The sequence below is a fragment of the Catharus ustulatus genome, chromosome 5 (genome assembly GCF_009819885.2).
Source record: "Catharus ustulatus isolate bCatUst1 chromosome 5, bCatUst1.pri.v2, whole genome shotgun sequence".
In the NCBI taxonomy this organism is placed as follows: domain Eukaryota; kingdom Metazoa; phylum Chordata; class Aves; order Passeriformes; family Turdidae; genus Catharus; species Catharus ustulatus.
This window is the reverse complement of record NC_046225.1, coordinates 64,236,077-64,251,502: the sequence shown is the minus strand read 5'-3', so window position 1 is coordinate 64,251,502 and position 15,426 is coordinate 64,236,077. Positions and strand designations below refer to the sequence as shown.

At 38.2% G+C, this 15,426-nt stretch overlaps 1 protein-coding gene across 4 annotated transcripts in view; it reads right to left on the bottom strand.

Moving 5' to 3' along the window:
• Positions 1-42: 42 nt before the first annotated feature.
• Positions 43-15,426, bottom strand: part of TBC1D14 (TBC1 domain family member 14) — a 70,522-nt gene continuing 55,138 nt past the window's right edge. For all 4 annotated transcript variants that reach the window (XM_033060270.1, XM_033060269.1, XM_033060273.1 and 1 more), the window contains 3 exons: positions 13,641-13,750; positions 4,594-4,852; positions 43-3,350 (listed from right to left, as the gene is read on the bottom strand). In XM_033060270.1, coding sequence (XP_032916161.1) covers positions 3,285-3,350; positions 4,594-4,852; positions 13,641-13,750 — 435 coding nt within the window. In that variant the 3' untranslated portion in view covers positions 43-3,284. The remainder of the gene's footprint in view (positions 3,351-4,593; positions 4,853-13,640; positions 13,751-15,426) is intronic.

Below are 15,426 nucleotides of genomic sequence, written 5' to 3'. Positions count from 1 at the left end.
CTAGTACTGGAATTTTTAATATCTGAATTACACTGACAGCAGTTGATTAAGATAACTTTACATGACTTTATTTAACAAAACCATATATTTACAGTTGAAAAAAGTTCCAGTACACATATCTAAACAAAACATATGTGGTAACTACATAACCCCATTTAAACATGATGTACAGGAGATGTACCGACACTTCTCTATATATCATTCTTGTTTTGAAACATTCAAAAATAAGCTGTTACAAGGTACCTTTTCTTTCCAAATGAAACTGTTTACCAAATGAAATAACATTGATGACTCACTGCAGATTGAAGTTGCAAAACTGCTTTATTATAAAGTGCAGATTGTAAAGAATCCCAAAGCTGGTTGGAGTTTTCTGGTTTCTCTGATCTGCTGCACGTTCAGTGGTACTTTTCATGTATTGCAGCAGTTTTATTTTTCTTTAAACCCATGAAGAAAAGAATGCTTGATGGGGACATCTGCTCCATTAAAGAAAATCTCATGCATCTTGTTACAGATACTTTCAAGCATCTGAACAATAAAATTGTCAATTTTTAATGCAATTCCCTGAATTTCTTAAAGAAGATTTCTGTATTACCTAATTAAGAGATTTGGTATACTGCAAGAAACTTGAAAAGCTCAGTGGCAAGAAATTTTATGCCATTACTACTCAGCTCTGTTTTTATCAAAATTCAAGCATTACCTTCAAATCAAGTTATTGAGAAGTTGAAATAATTGCATGTTTAGGCAGGTGATTTTTTTCACACATATTTTTGTTTGAAAACAAACTGTGCAAAGCTCCTTATTGCATTGCTGTTTCTTCATTAAAGAACATACCTTATATACACAAAGAAATCATTTAGAAAATATATACAACTTCTAAGAACAGATCAAATCACAAAACAAAGTAGTTACATTTGCAAGTAACAAACAGTGCACAAGTGTTGCAGCAGGCCTTTTCCCCACAACTATGCCCACTGTCTCTGTTACATTCAACATCTTATTGAGAAGAGAAAAAGAACAGGTTGTAGATGGCTGCAAGATACCTAGTAGCTAAAATGCATTTTTAAACCAGACAAATGAGCCACGCTGTGGACTTGCTTTAAAAGAAAATACAAATGTAGTTGCAATGAAGACTTAAATCACAAAGCCAGTTACAGTACCACCTAGACATGTATATTGAGGAAAAAGTGATCTCTGTGTTCAATAAACCATTTAAAAGCATAGTGCAAATGTTTCGGATGGTAGGCCTCTCGTATTCTTCATGGAAAGGCATTATTTGTTGTGGTAATAGAAAAAGTAATATTAAAAAACACTTACTGACCTTCCTGCTTTCTATTGCACTTCAAAGCAATGGAGCATACAAGTACCAGTCACGGGAGGACAAATTCTGTACAAATTCATATTTCCTATCACATCTTAACATCTATTTTCAGTAAGTGATGACCTAGATGATGTCTTGAGGAGGACTTGAGATGACTAACAAAAATCCACATCCATTACACCAGCTACACAAAGTGGACAGGAGAAGAGGTCAATGAGGTATCAGACTTGCAGGCTGCATTTGCATTACACATCTTTCAAAGTGATTATGAGTCCTCACTTACCAGGGCATCTTGTTCTCACTCTCAATATTACAATCAAATTATCCCTCATAGAAATAATGTCTGTACCAAAGGACAGTGTTTTCATTATGTCCCACAGTCTTTTACAATGTATGTTGAGCTGAGCAGTGTGCAACTATTCTTCTTGTTTTTATTCAGACAATGCCAAAATAATCAGCATAAACCAGCTGAAGAGCACTGGGAAACCACTGACCATACAGCTGGAGGATTTAGTAATGCCTGTTCACTGTTAACACAAATATTGCTTCAGTTACGTTTCCCTTTTCAATGATCATCATTAGTATAAAACAGGTTTTACACTATACACTATGCAATAAACATTCTTGTAAATCAGAGGCACTCATGATTTGCCCTTCAACATTCACCTGAATGAAGGGAGGATCTAAGATGTGTGAGGGATTTATGTAAGGGCAGTTTGCTGCTGCTGTAGTAACTTGCTCTCATGTTAGAGGTCAGATAAAATGCTCAGAAATGACAGCTTGTACTTATCCTGATGGTGGTCTGGCACATTTCTCAATAAACTTTTACTCGTCACTCTATGGATCAGCTCCACATCCCATGTGTGGGAGCAGAAGCAGCTTCAGGAGATTGCACAAAACCTTTTCTTTTCAGCAGCAACACTGGTGAACACTAACTGCTCCCCTACCACCCTTCCTCCTTACTTCTGCCAGTGAGCAAAGCTGGGTTTAAAGTAGCTACCAAAATTGCTTTTAACCATTTATCAGTTTATCTGCTAAGCCCAGTTTCATCTCCATGACTGGACACATGGCACATGAGTAAGTAGCTGGTAGGCAAGAACATCCCAAAACAGCAGTGCCCCAGGAGAGGAACACATGGGAATATGCATTTAGTAGTATGTGACCTTGGTTTCAAATAGAGGAAAGACAGTACAACTGGGAAATGATGCCACCTTAATACTAGAACCCTCTGGGTGAGTTTGGAATCTAGCCTGATGGATGGAATTTCCTCTATATGCATCCACATTGGAAAAATAAATTCCAAGGCATCCTGAAGAATAATTAGTTTTGCACTGCTAGTTTGGCTTCCCTTCCAAGCTTACTTTCTAGTTAACTTTTTCTTATTAAAGGAATGTAGTTCTATGTCTACATGATTTCTTTGGTAAATGGGACCCACAGCCTATAAAATAAGAAGCATTTCTAAAGAAATGGTCCTTACATTAAAATACCAGCACCAGTTATCTAAAAGCCAGATCCAGCTACTGTTACAGGTACTGGAAACATAGCCTGCCTAAGAAAGAAACAGGAATAGCTGTCAAAGCAACCAACATTGCTGAATGTCCAGTCTTTTCAAATATCCAAGAAAAACAATTTAGAAAACCCCAAACCCTTGATATTATTTTGTTTCACTGCCCCCATCAGAAGTATAGAATGTGTAATGCTCTCCACAGCATATGCTCATACCACCAAAAGGTTAAGGCTAGGCCTAGGTTTAATTTATGAGGGGTTTATCCCCTAATTTTCTTTCCTCTTTGTAATTTTTTCACTCCTTCTCCTCGTTTTTCTTCTCTCCCCTTTAAGGCTATTCTACTACTAAATAGAAGTCTGAACTAACACTTTGATTTGCAGGCTCATACATGTCAAACAGTAATCAACAGTTTCGCCACTTTAGCTCTTTTTCCAGGAGTCACTGGAGGCAAACCCAACATTAACGTTTGAGTGAAGGACTTCCTTTTTCCATTTCCCGGTTATCTTTCTGCAGAGCAGCCAGTATCTAGTAATTTCAAGAAATGAGAGAGAAGAAAAGCATTAGATTTTAAAAATTTCTCAATAATGCATTCTGAAGAGTTTCCAATTATGTCTGAGCAATACTATTTTAACTATCAAATGTAATTAAATTTAGAGTACTCTCCACTGACTAGACAGCTCTCCCCTAAGTCCTTGTGACATGGTGGATAGAAACAGATTTAACAAAGGTTTAAACTCCATCTGCCCCCCAACACACACTTTTGAAGCCTGTTATTTAGGGTACTTGGCAGAATAGGACTCCTGTCTCTCTTCCCCATGAGAGAAGCAGCAGCAGGCTGGGAATTTATTTGGAATGCAATCCTCATGCACACATGATAAGTTCAAGGAAGGTGAGACAACTGAACAACCTGTGGAGCCACTCCTGCTGTGAAGGTTAGAAATCCTCATCTGGAAGAGAAAGCTGGCAATCCCCAGCATCTACAGGCACTGCTACCCCAGGAAAGAATCAGAAACACCCAGTTGCAGCTGAATTGCCCCAACCACTACATTTAACACTGCCTTTCATTTTCTCTGCAAAAAAACAATTGGATAAAATGGGCAGAGCTCTATAATGGAATGACTCACAAAGTGAGCTGTATTGCTGCTTTGAATGAAGAAAGGAAAAAAAAGGGGGAGTTTCGACTCTTCAACATGAATGGCTGCTACAGCCACTTAATGACTTCCACATTCAGATGACACATCTTTTTTCTTTAAACTGGAATTTAATTGAAATTACAGTGATGAAATGATTTTTGAAATGATTTTTTTTGCTAAATCCCAATAAAGAAGTCAGAGATGCAATCTCTTCTGTACAGCCCAAAATTAGGCAGAGTAGAGATCTCCAAGAAGATTAAAATGACTGTATGATAGCGTCCTGACAAATTGTCATCTTCTTCCAAAGAGTGGATTTCTGCTTTTAAGTCTCAAGTGGCAATGTTACCAGAAGCCTTTGTAATTAATAGATTTTCAAAGTTGTGTGACTTTTTACTTTATAAATTTCACTCAATATTTCAATTTTGAATGTTGGCTGGGATCTCCCTTTCCAGAGACTAAGCTGAGGGAATCCAATCATCTCCATGTATGCTAAAAGTACAGAGTGAGCTACACAGTCCTACCTACCGTTAAAATCAAACACTAACTCTGCTAAAACATTCTTCCAGATGTTGCTAAACCCCATTTTTATGAGTAAAGTAAAATCATCAGTTACCAAAGACTGACATCCTCTTTACCTGAGCCCATTTTTTGTTTCTACTTTGCATCTGAATGGCAGCAATAGATGTGAAGATCTCTTCCGAAGGCAAGTCCTCTGGTAGCTTTGTTAAAAACTGAGCTATATGAATGAAGTCCATTTTGGTCAAAATATCTTCAAAAAGTTTTAGTATTCCCAGCGCTGTACGGAATAAGAACTCCTCTCCATCACGGCAGAACACATCCCAGACACGACAGGCCAAGTCCAGTGGCAAAGATTTGCTGTACAATGTGAATATCCTGAAAGGCAGAACAAAATGTTCAGAGTTACTGGACAAGAAGTCTTGGATACTCACACACACCAATCATCAGTAAGTTTGAGACTTCCCAAGTATTTGTAATTGAATATTCCTTTTTATATTTCAGAAGGACTTCTGTTAGTTGCAGCACACCAATGCATGAAACAATATAAAACTGTACAACCATAAAGGCATAGTCTCTAAGTTTGATTGTCTTGGATAATACCAGAAGAAACAATATACGTGGTTTTACAACAGGCATGTGATGACCACAGCCATAAACAAAGGGCCATTTAATCATCACTTCCAAGCTGAGAATCGATGCAGCTTTAGTTGCAAAAACTCAAAAAGCTGAACCTTAAGATAAACTGCAACGGTAATTTTGTGGTTCAGATAAAGGAGATGAGTAAAATTAACTCTTTTGTTTTGGGCTTGATTGTCTGGCAAAGTAATAATGGCGTAAGTTTTGGAGGAAGAAGTAGCTTGAATTCCTTTGAGTTGAAAGAAACAGGCAAGGCAGGATGTCCAGAGAGGTGTAGATAGTGGTGATAAGATGGTGGTTCAGTGTGCCTGTACAGATTTGATCTGAAGAGAAAGGGTAATACCAGAAGCAACAGCTTCCTCCCAGTTGCTAAAACTCCATTCTCACTACCATGAGCACATTTCTTCCTTCACCAAAATGCTGCCAGCCTTGCAGCCAGAAACAAAAAATTGCTCCCTCCTCTCCCCTTTACCCACCACGTTGCTGCACAGCAGAGCAGGAGCATTGCTGCCAACAATGACCTAACAGCAAACAATGAGAATTGAGTTTCCTGGAATAATTTTGCAGTGTATAAGGGGAAAGAGTTACAGTGTTTTTTTTCCTTCAGAATTCAGAAATAACTTTTTCATAGATGCACTGCACAACAATCTCTGTAAAACTGCAAAGAATTCTCTCCCCAGCAGAGGTCAGCAAAGGCTCAAATTTCAATGAAACCTTCCCACAGCTTTTAACAAAAAGCTCCTTTTCAAGCATGCTGAATTGAACAGCAGTTTTCATGTGTTTAAAATTACCCTCTATCCCCTCCTTTTTTTTTATTTGGGAAAATTGGATTCACAATAAAAAGATAAAATGAAACAGATGTATACACACACATATATATAGGTATAGCATAAGAAGTAATGTATTTTCACAGCAAAACCTAATAATCAAAGGTTTTCTGCATTATCTGCTTTTTACTATATAAAAAAGATTATTTGAATGATATTTTGTTAAGTATATGACTTCTGTGTGAATCACCATGCTTTAGAAAAAAAGAGAAAAGATATTAATTTTATTAACATGCTGAAGAAACTGAGCTAACATTTGCACAAATTCAGGTGACAAGTGAAATGCAGGTTTATGATCCTTAGGATTTTATTGTTTTTCCTATTTTTACATCTCATTGCAATCTTCTTATAACAAACGGAAACATTTAAAATCCTGCTCTCCAAAAAGCTAAGTTAGAATTATAAAAATAAATTAACAAAAAGTATTAATCTGAGACAAAAAACCCACACATCTGCTCATCACACATAAAGGTGTAAGAAGTGTGATACAAGCACTCTCTTTGGGTTACTGGCTGATCCTGCACTGCAGACTTCACTTACATTGTACACTCTTTCAATCTTTTTGTACAGTCACACACCATATAAAACCATACTGCCACAGAATACCTACACGGCAGAATTAAGACTTTTTTCTGGTACACACATACACACAGGAAACAGTAATAGGTTTTCAATTTAAAAGGAACAGGGTAATAGGAAGCAATTCAACTGAGTCCTTTCCTGGTCACCAAGTAGCAGGCAAACACCCAGCCAGAACAAGTCCTTGTTAAAGATAAGTAACAACGCCAACTTTCAGGACCTTTGTTTTTATTCACAAAAGCCATTATTCTGTCATGATTCAGACCTAACCTGAATAACCCATTTCTATTAAATCTCCAACTATGCAGAAAATTAACTATCAAAAGAAAGAAATAATTTATCAGAGTACTTCTTTTGTATGAAAGGATTTACTCACATCAAAAAAGCTGTCACATCAAGTCAGGTATTTGCCATTGAGCTCTTCATAATTTGCACGGAAGCTCCATTTACAGGAACTTAACAAAGCAATTAACTTTAGTTAATATTTGCATGGAATTGATGCACCAAGCCAAACAGCAGAGAATGGGCCCCCTAGAATAAGCAGTGGAAGGTCAGTAGGAATCACTGCTTAGAATTTCATCCCTTCAAACACTTCCTACTAGAAGACATTTTTTATTAGACATCGGAGCTACTGGTCTGAAACTCAGCTGGAATTTATTGCAGTAATAAAGCAGCTGCCAGACTGAGGCAGTTCCAGCAGCATCTTTCAGCAGCAGTGGCACACTCCTTGCACGACCTGCTGTCACTGTACTGTGTGATGATTCTGTCTGCAGCTCTCTTACAAGCCACTCTTAAGTCACAGGTGCAGACAACACAGCTAACTCACACAGAGATGTCCAGTGTCAGAGCAAGGCAGGTGCAGGCTCCCGGCCTTTCTCTGTTTGGAAGAGGAAGAAAAGAAGCACCAGATGCTCCTGCTTCTCCCCAGCCCTGTTTCTGATCAAAGTGTACTTTGAGGTAGGTGCATGAAGTCCTGGCTGGTTTGGTGCTCACAGCGAAAGCATACGACCATAAAGTCATCAAGAAAGCAAAACACTGCTATCATGATAATCATAAGCTCCATGCTTCCTTCCTTGGCTTTTTCTTCCCTCCTCTCCTTTTTTCTCATTTCTTTCTAATTAAAAAGGCTTTATAAGATACTAGCAAGAGCAATGCTGACAGGCCAGATTTTAGATTGGCAACGCACACACAACACTGATGCAAATCAGATCTTATGTATTTTTGCACTACACATTCCTTTCCCACATCTGTAAATTTTAAAATCATTTCAGTCTTAAAAAAACAGTAGAAGTGTTTACTTTGTTTCTTATTTGGAAAAAAAAAGAAAAGTAAATACTATTTAATATAAAATGCTGACTGCAAGAGAGCATTTTCTGGGAGGCATGGACTATGCTTTTCTCAATGTAACAGAAAGCAAACTTATACATACTTAACTGGAAGTGCCCACTAAAAACGGGCACAAAGTAGCTTGGACCTTTATCCTAACAAGCACATGGTGTCAATAAAAGTTCATGTTCACGAAGCACAATCACAGTCCATGTAAACTAAAGAACCACTGATCAATCCATCAGTACAAACACAGCTCTTGGCTATAATTATTGCCAAAATCATTTTCCTGAGTAGGGATAAAGAGGTGTTTGTATAGCAGCAGCAGGCCATAAATAGACAGCATGTGCCCTTGGCAAATCCACATTCTACTCTCCTCACAAGAGCCTGTGGAACATCAGCTGACAGAGTTAGAGGTTGAACTGGGCTATTCTGATGCACTATTTCCCCTCTGTTTTTTGTGAGCCTGACTGCACACTGCTCTTTATGGTTTTTTCACACTTGATCCCCTTTATACTCACCAAAAAAAGTGAAACCGTGTATAGTTTTTTAATTCTACAAGATTTATCAGTTGGAGTTTAGGCTTAAAGCACATGGGTCCTTTTTAAATTAGATGCCTTACTTGTGGCAGGTATCCCCCAATAATCATGTCCTTTAATGAAACTATCCAGTCCATGGAGTTTTCCCATCATAGAAAGCAGCAGTGGAACTAATCTGGGAGGGAGGTTTTTTTCCCCTAAGTGCTCTATCAGCTCCAAGAAAACCTGCACAGCTGGGCCACATACAACATTTCTTTTTCTTGGAACATATCCCTTAAAAATGATTTAAGCACACCAATTTTACTGCTGCTCCCTGCAGCACGGGTGACAGCAAGAAGCACAAAGCAGACTAGTTGTCTCCACTCTAATTGTGGCAGGAGCAGGAGGGTTTCCCAGCAACTGGTTTGTGCAGCACTGGCTACTGGAGCTTCCCAGAGCTGGCACCAGCTGAGATTTACTGCACACATTCCTGCACAGTAACCACACCAGCCACTAGAATAGCAGCAGGCATCCCTTTGGAGCTCAGAACAAATGTTCATTTAAATAAAAATTAATGTTAGAGCAAGGCTGTTTCACAGAGATTTTTACCTACATGCAAAAGGTCTGCCTACTCAAAGCAATGCTGTACCATATTCTTCCCTGACTTTAAATACACTGCAGCCACACTCTTAGTGGCAATTTAAAGAAAAAAAAATCTAAACCTGCTTCCTATAGGATCAAAATATTTTTGAAGTAGAAAATATGTATATGTATGCACTCACACACATATGAATACATTTACACATATCTTTAAGTAAAATATGTAAGTTTTATATAAATACAATGTTCATTGTCTAACAAAATTACAGACAGAGCAGTATGAGCTGTGAAAAGGTTTAATAAGGTATTGGGCAGGTCTATCTCAAATAGCCTACATTCCTGTGGCAAGATCAGTATTGTCACTAGGGATGGGAAGGAACACAGTAAATTGTCCTTGGAATTAAAATAAACAGCTTGAATATGGATGCAGGTAGTCAGCAAGAAATGTTAATTGTCAGTTCACTAATACAAAGACCTTGAGAAGCACGATCCACAGTCACTCCTCACTGAAGTCTCCTTGAAGTGCTCTTAACACCCACAGAGGTAACAAAAGGGGGACCTGATATGCCTCAAGACACTTCAATAACACTTCAACACAGACTTCATCATTCAGTTCTTCACTCACAAGTCAGTCATTTTTCTTCTTGGTTTGTTTTGGTTTTGTGTTTGGTTTTTTCCTTATACTAAGAGAGAACAACTAATTACATAAATATTCACTCAAGAAAATACAATAAAGAGTATTCCATCAAAGGTTCCTTTCTATGGTGCTGCTTTCCAGCATCTCATTCCCCAGTATATCCACATATCCAGGATTGCCCCATCCCAGGTACAGAATCCTGATAGGTTACTGTGAGAGATGGTATCAAAATCTTTACTGAAGTCTAAAAATATCACATCTACCCAGCTAGGTGGGTAACCTTGTCATAAAAGGAAATTAAGTTTATGAAGTAGGACTTTCATGTTGTGAACCTGTGCTATCCTCCAGGTGTCTTTCAATATGTCCCAGAATAACCTTCTCCATTATTTTACCACTCACTGTAGTGACTCTGACAGGCCTTTAGTTTCTAGAGGCACCCTTCTTGAAAATCAGGACAATGTTTGCCAGCTTCCAGACAAATGGAACTTCTCCAGATTTCCAAGACTGTTCAAAAATCATTGACAGAGGTCTCATGATGATATCAGCCAGCTCAGGTCCCATAGACCATCAGGTTGGAGCAGTAAATCCCACACAAGTTCAGGGTTGAATGGAAGTTTATCATCCTCACACCCATGGTCTTCCAGCTCACGGCTCTGAGACCCCCACAGCACATCATCATTGTTAAAAACCAAAGTGAAGACAGCATTAAATATCTCTGCCTTGTCTGTGTCCCTGCTAGTAAGGTGACCATGCTCATCATGTAACAGGCTGATGTAATTTCTGGACTGCTATTGGGATTATTGCCCATAAATAACCCGCTGATTTCAGTGTTCTCTAGCCAGTTACTCTCCCACATGTTTACAGTCATTCTAATGTCCCTTTTATTCAATTGCTTTCTCCACACACAGCTTTCACAACACTGAGGCAATACAATTTCAACATCTTTCCTCTTATCATTGAACACACCAGTCTCTCCTCTCTTTCTTCCCTTCTACCTCATCCTAGTACTTCTGCTATTCTCTGTGCACAGATCTACTTCAGTTTAATGTTCTCAGCCTTCAGGCATAAAATCCTTCTCATGGTATTTCTCTCATTAAAGGTTGGGAAAAATGAGCCTATTCATTACAACCCCAAACAATTCCCCTACACATGATGCATTAAAATTTAATCCCAGTGTAACAGCCAAGTCACACAAAGCCAATATTACACAACCCTCTGTGCAACAGGCATATACAAACCATGCAAATCAAGCAAAGGCAGCACGAGAAGTCCATCTGGAGCTGAATCAACCAATGGATGCTAAGGACAACAAGAGGGGATTTCCTGCATCAGTAGGTAAAAAAACAAAAAGGGAAACCATGAGCCCACTGCTGAACAGGGCAAGGAACTCAGTGACAAGGAATATGCAGACAGCTGTGGTACTCGCTGTCACCTTCATCTCAGTGTTTACTAAGACTTCCCTTTAGGAATCCCAGGTCCTCCAGACCAGTGGAAAAGCCTAGTCTAAGGAAACCCGGCCCAGCTGGAGGAAGATCATATTAGGGAACACTTAAATTGGGCATATACAGATGTGTGGGGAAACTGTCTAGTGGTGTTGTGAGGCCACTCTCAATTATCTTTGAAATATCCCAGTGATCAGGGGAAATTCCCGAGGACCTGAAGGAAACAAATGTCACTCCTATCTTTATGAGACAGGATCCAGGGAACTACAGGCTGCTCAGTTTCATCTCCATCCCTGAGAAAGTAATGTAAGAAAAAGTCCTGAGATCATTTCACTACATATTATTGGCAAAAAGGTGATTGCAAAAAGTCAGGATGGATTTATGAAAGCAAAATCTTGCCCAAACAGACTTGATAGCTTATCCAATGGGATGACTGCCTTGGTGAAAGAGGGGAAAGGAATGGACATTGTGTGTCTTGATGTTAGCAATATTTTCAACACTGTTTCCTACAAAATCCTTGTTGATGAACCGACCAAGTATGGTTTAGATAAACAGACAGTGAGGTGGACTGAAAACCGGCTGGAACTGTCAAGTTCAGAAGATTTTCATTTAGTGGCATGAAGTATAGTCGGAGCCAATACACTGGTAGTGTACTCCAGGGTTTGATACCCTTCAAATGTCTTCATTAAGGGTCTAGATGATGGGTAGGACTGTACCCACAGCACATTTGCAGATGATATAAAACTGGGAGGGGTACCACTCCACAGTGACCTTAAGACACTGGAGAAATGAGTCAACAGGAGTCCCATGAAGTTCAGCAAAGGAAAATGCCAAGTCCTGCACACGGGTAGGAAGTAAGCCCAGGTACAAGCGTATTTGGGAAGTCACCTGGATGCAAAGCGCCCTGCAGAAAAGAACAGGGAGGTTCTGGTGGACATCAGGCTGAATGTAAGCCAGCAATGTGCCTCTGCAGCAAGATTTTTCAAAGATTGTTCACAAATTCCCAGGCTGCAGAAGAAAACGCCTCTACCAGCATACCAAGGCAGGTCATCCATCTACTCAGCACTGACGAGACAGCTCTGGGCTTCCCAGTGCAAGAGAAACATGGATTTACTGGAACAAGTCCAGCTCACCATGAATGTGATGAGAGGCTTGGACATGTGACACAGAGGGAGAGGCTGAGCAGGCTGGTATTGTTCAGCTGGAAGAGATGGCTTGGACCTAAATATCTAAAAATAGGAGGATGCAAACAAGACAGAACCAGATTTTCCCTGATTGTATCTCATGAAAGGACAAGAGCCAAACAAGCACAAAATTAAATACAGGAAATTTCACTTTAAGCATAAGAAAATAAAAAACTTGTTAACCACAAGTGTGGTTGAACACTGGAACAGAGCTGCCTGAAGGGACTGTGGAGTGTTGTTCTTGAAGATACTCAAAACCCAAGTGAACAAGGTCCTGAGCAAGCTGCTCTAATTGACTGTACTTTGAGCAGTGGGTTTAGATTAGATGATCTCAGAGGACTGTCCCAATACCTCAGAAATTCTATGATCCTATGAAAATTAATATATTCAAACTTCAAACTTGTATTGGACTGATTTACTTTAAATGTGTTTTTGTCTAAGAGATCAGCAACCTGTTGAATGCTCCCAACTAGACCAACTAGGTCTTAAAGATCAGGATACTGCCAGAGGTGTTCATGTAAAATTGCATTAACATTACAAATGTTTTCCAAAAGAATAGCTTATTAATCCTAGGAAAAACATCCCACTGTTACCACTGGGCATTTATTCTTTTATTTAAGGTATTTGTCAGATACCTGAGAACAGAAAAAATTGTCAAAAATGTGAGGGCAAACCAATTTTTCACAAAACATCTTTCATGTCACCCCAAAACTGACAGTGAAATTTTGCTGAAAAGACTTTTTAACCCAAACCAATGTCTGATAGGCATAAACGCAAACACTCAATTTGGAGTTCATAATACCTGACTGAAAATTTGGCAGAAGTGCAAATAAGATCTTTGTCTTTCTTCCTTTCTAAGGAAAATGTTCTGATCATACTACTGATACATACTAGAACTCTAATAACTCTAATTGCCTATCTGCTAAGTGGAATAGCCTTTCTGTAGCTTTGAGTTTTATGCTGTATGGGCAAATGTTTTAATTATGCTTTTTCTGATCTGTGCAAGACAAAGTACACATTTCAAATGCAAGGTTGGCAATATTTTCTGAATAGACAATCCTGGTACACATCTGCACATGCAACAGACAAATTCTCTCAGAAGATCAATCCAAACAGGGACTAAATATGGATAAACACTTCTATCCAGCAGTATTTCAAAAAAGCTTCTAACTTAACAGAATTTCAAAAAAAGCTTCCAACTTAACACAAGTATAGTAATAAAGGTTAGGTAAATGTTAAACGTCACAGAAGTAAGTGGGAATGATTTGGATTGACAACTCAAGTACTGAACAAAAAATAAAGCCTTTCTCTTGGAAGAATTTTAAACCATGTAAGAACATCCCAGCTTCTGTCATGAATACTGACATGGAGCTGTATGTCACATAAATAAGCAATTACACTTTCAACATCTTACCAATCAATTAGATAGATGTCTGGAGTTAAGTTATTTTTTTTGAAGTGGGCAAATAACTTTGGCAGATTTTCTTCAAAGAATACCTCAAATGCAGCAAAGTAAGTCAACATCTGGGAAAATATAACAAGGAGAAAATAAGCAGTTAGTTGTGTTATTAACAAGCTTAAATGTATTATCTTTTATAGGATTAACATTCTTCAAAAATAGGATCAATGAGTTACATGATACTAAAAAGAGCTAAGCATTTACATAAAAGGCTGCATCTGCAAGTGCTATGAGTTTAAGATCCACTGTATATAGGATTCTCATACTAAACAATGTAACATTTGCTTTGGGTCTTGGCCAGCTTCCCTCTGAAAGAAAAATACCAGCAGGAGGGAAGTTTTTTGCTGATTTCTCAAAATAATTATAACAGAATGCTGTTTTCTGCTTGTGGCAGTAATTTAATATTATACTGAATAAAATCCAAGACCCAATGGAACATAATGAAATACAAAACTAAAATAATGTTAATACTCCACAGCAATAGTGAAGAGTCCTGTGTATTCCAGTCATAAATACCATCTAACACCAAAGCTATTCTAGTAGTCTAACACCAGCATAAGACCACACATTCTACATTTAGATAATAGGCATTTATTTTGCAAAAAGGAAGGTATGAGTTTCACACACAAAATTCAAAGACTGGGACAAAACATCTATGCAAGAGAAAGTTTGTAATTAACATCATAATCCCTGAACTTCATTGCTTTTAACACGAAGACTTCTGTGCTATTTTAGAATTTGGTATTTAGTCAAATTTCAAAACAAAGAGCATGTTAAAAATACATCTTCCAATTCAAGTAAAAGGTAAAAACAAAAGATTATTTAATCATCTTCCCTAATACTACAGGGAGAAAAGTTAAATGAAGTCTTTGAATAATTCAGTAATGCCAATCCCAATAAAAGCAATAAAGAAAGGCTGTGATTTCTTCAAATTATGAGTTGCAACAGCATACTTCTCCCCAAAACAACATAACAGTGAAGGAAAAAAGGATCCTTTTGGAGATTTCTGTGTGAAATCCTCTCAAAGGATGAAAAGTTTCTTCCCCAGGTTTTCTTTAATGTCATTACAGAAGTATTTCCCATTTCCTCTGAATGAAGTGACAGATGGTGGACTACTTTCATTAACAGTGACAAATAAACACCCAAGTCTGATAGCCAGTATAAGGCTTTAAGTCAATCAGAGATGGGAGTATGCTAGGGAAATAAATGAAGTTACTGAAATCTCTGAACCATCAGTTACTGAGAAACACCTTCATGTCAAACATGACACCAGAAACCCAGGAATCCACTTTAGAGAACAGTTCCCCTGAAACAGCTTCCCAGTGTGGATTTTTAAATGCATGAAATCTAAGCACCTATGAGACCAGTGAGTATAAAGAGGGAAGCAGGTAATGCATCAGACAGTCCTACTTTCAAACTAATCTGCTGGCACCACTGCAAGACAGTTCTACTGAAGTTCCTACTTGCAGAAGTACTGCAGAGGCAGGACCTTACACATAACTGCTACAGTTATTGATAGCAATGTGGGCAGCAGTACAACCAGTTATTTTGATCAAATCCACATTCAACAAGACATTTCCTTAGTGGTAATGAAAAAAAAAATTGTTTAATAAAATTAACCAACAACAGAAGTCAAGATAAATCTGTATGAACTATTATTATTCACACAAATAACTTATGCTGGTATTATTTTTTATTAATTTACTATACAACAAATCAGCATTTGCTTATTAAGCTGACA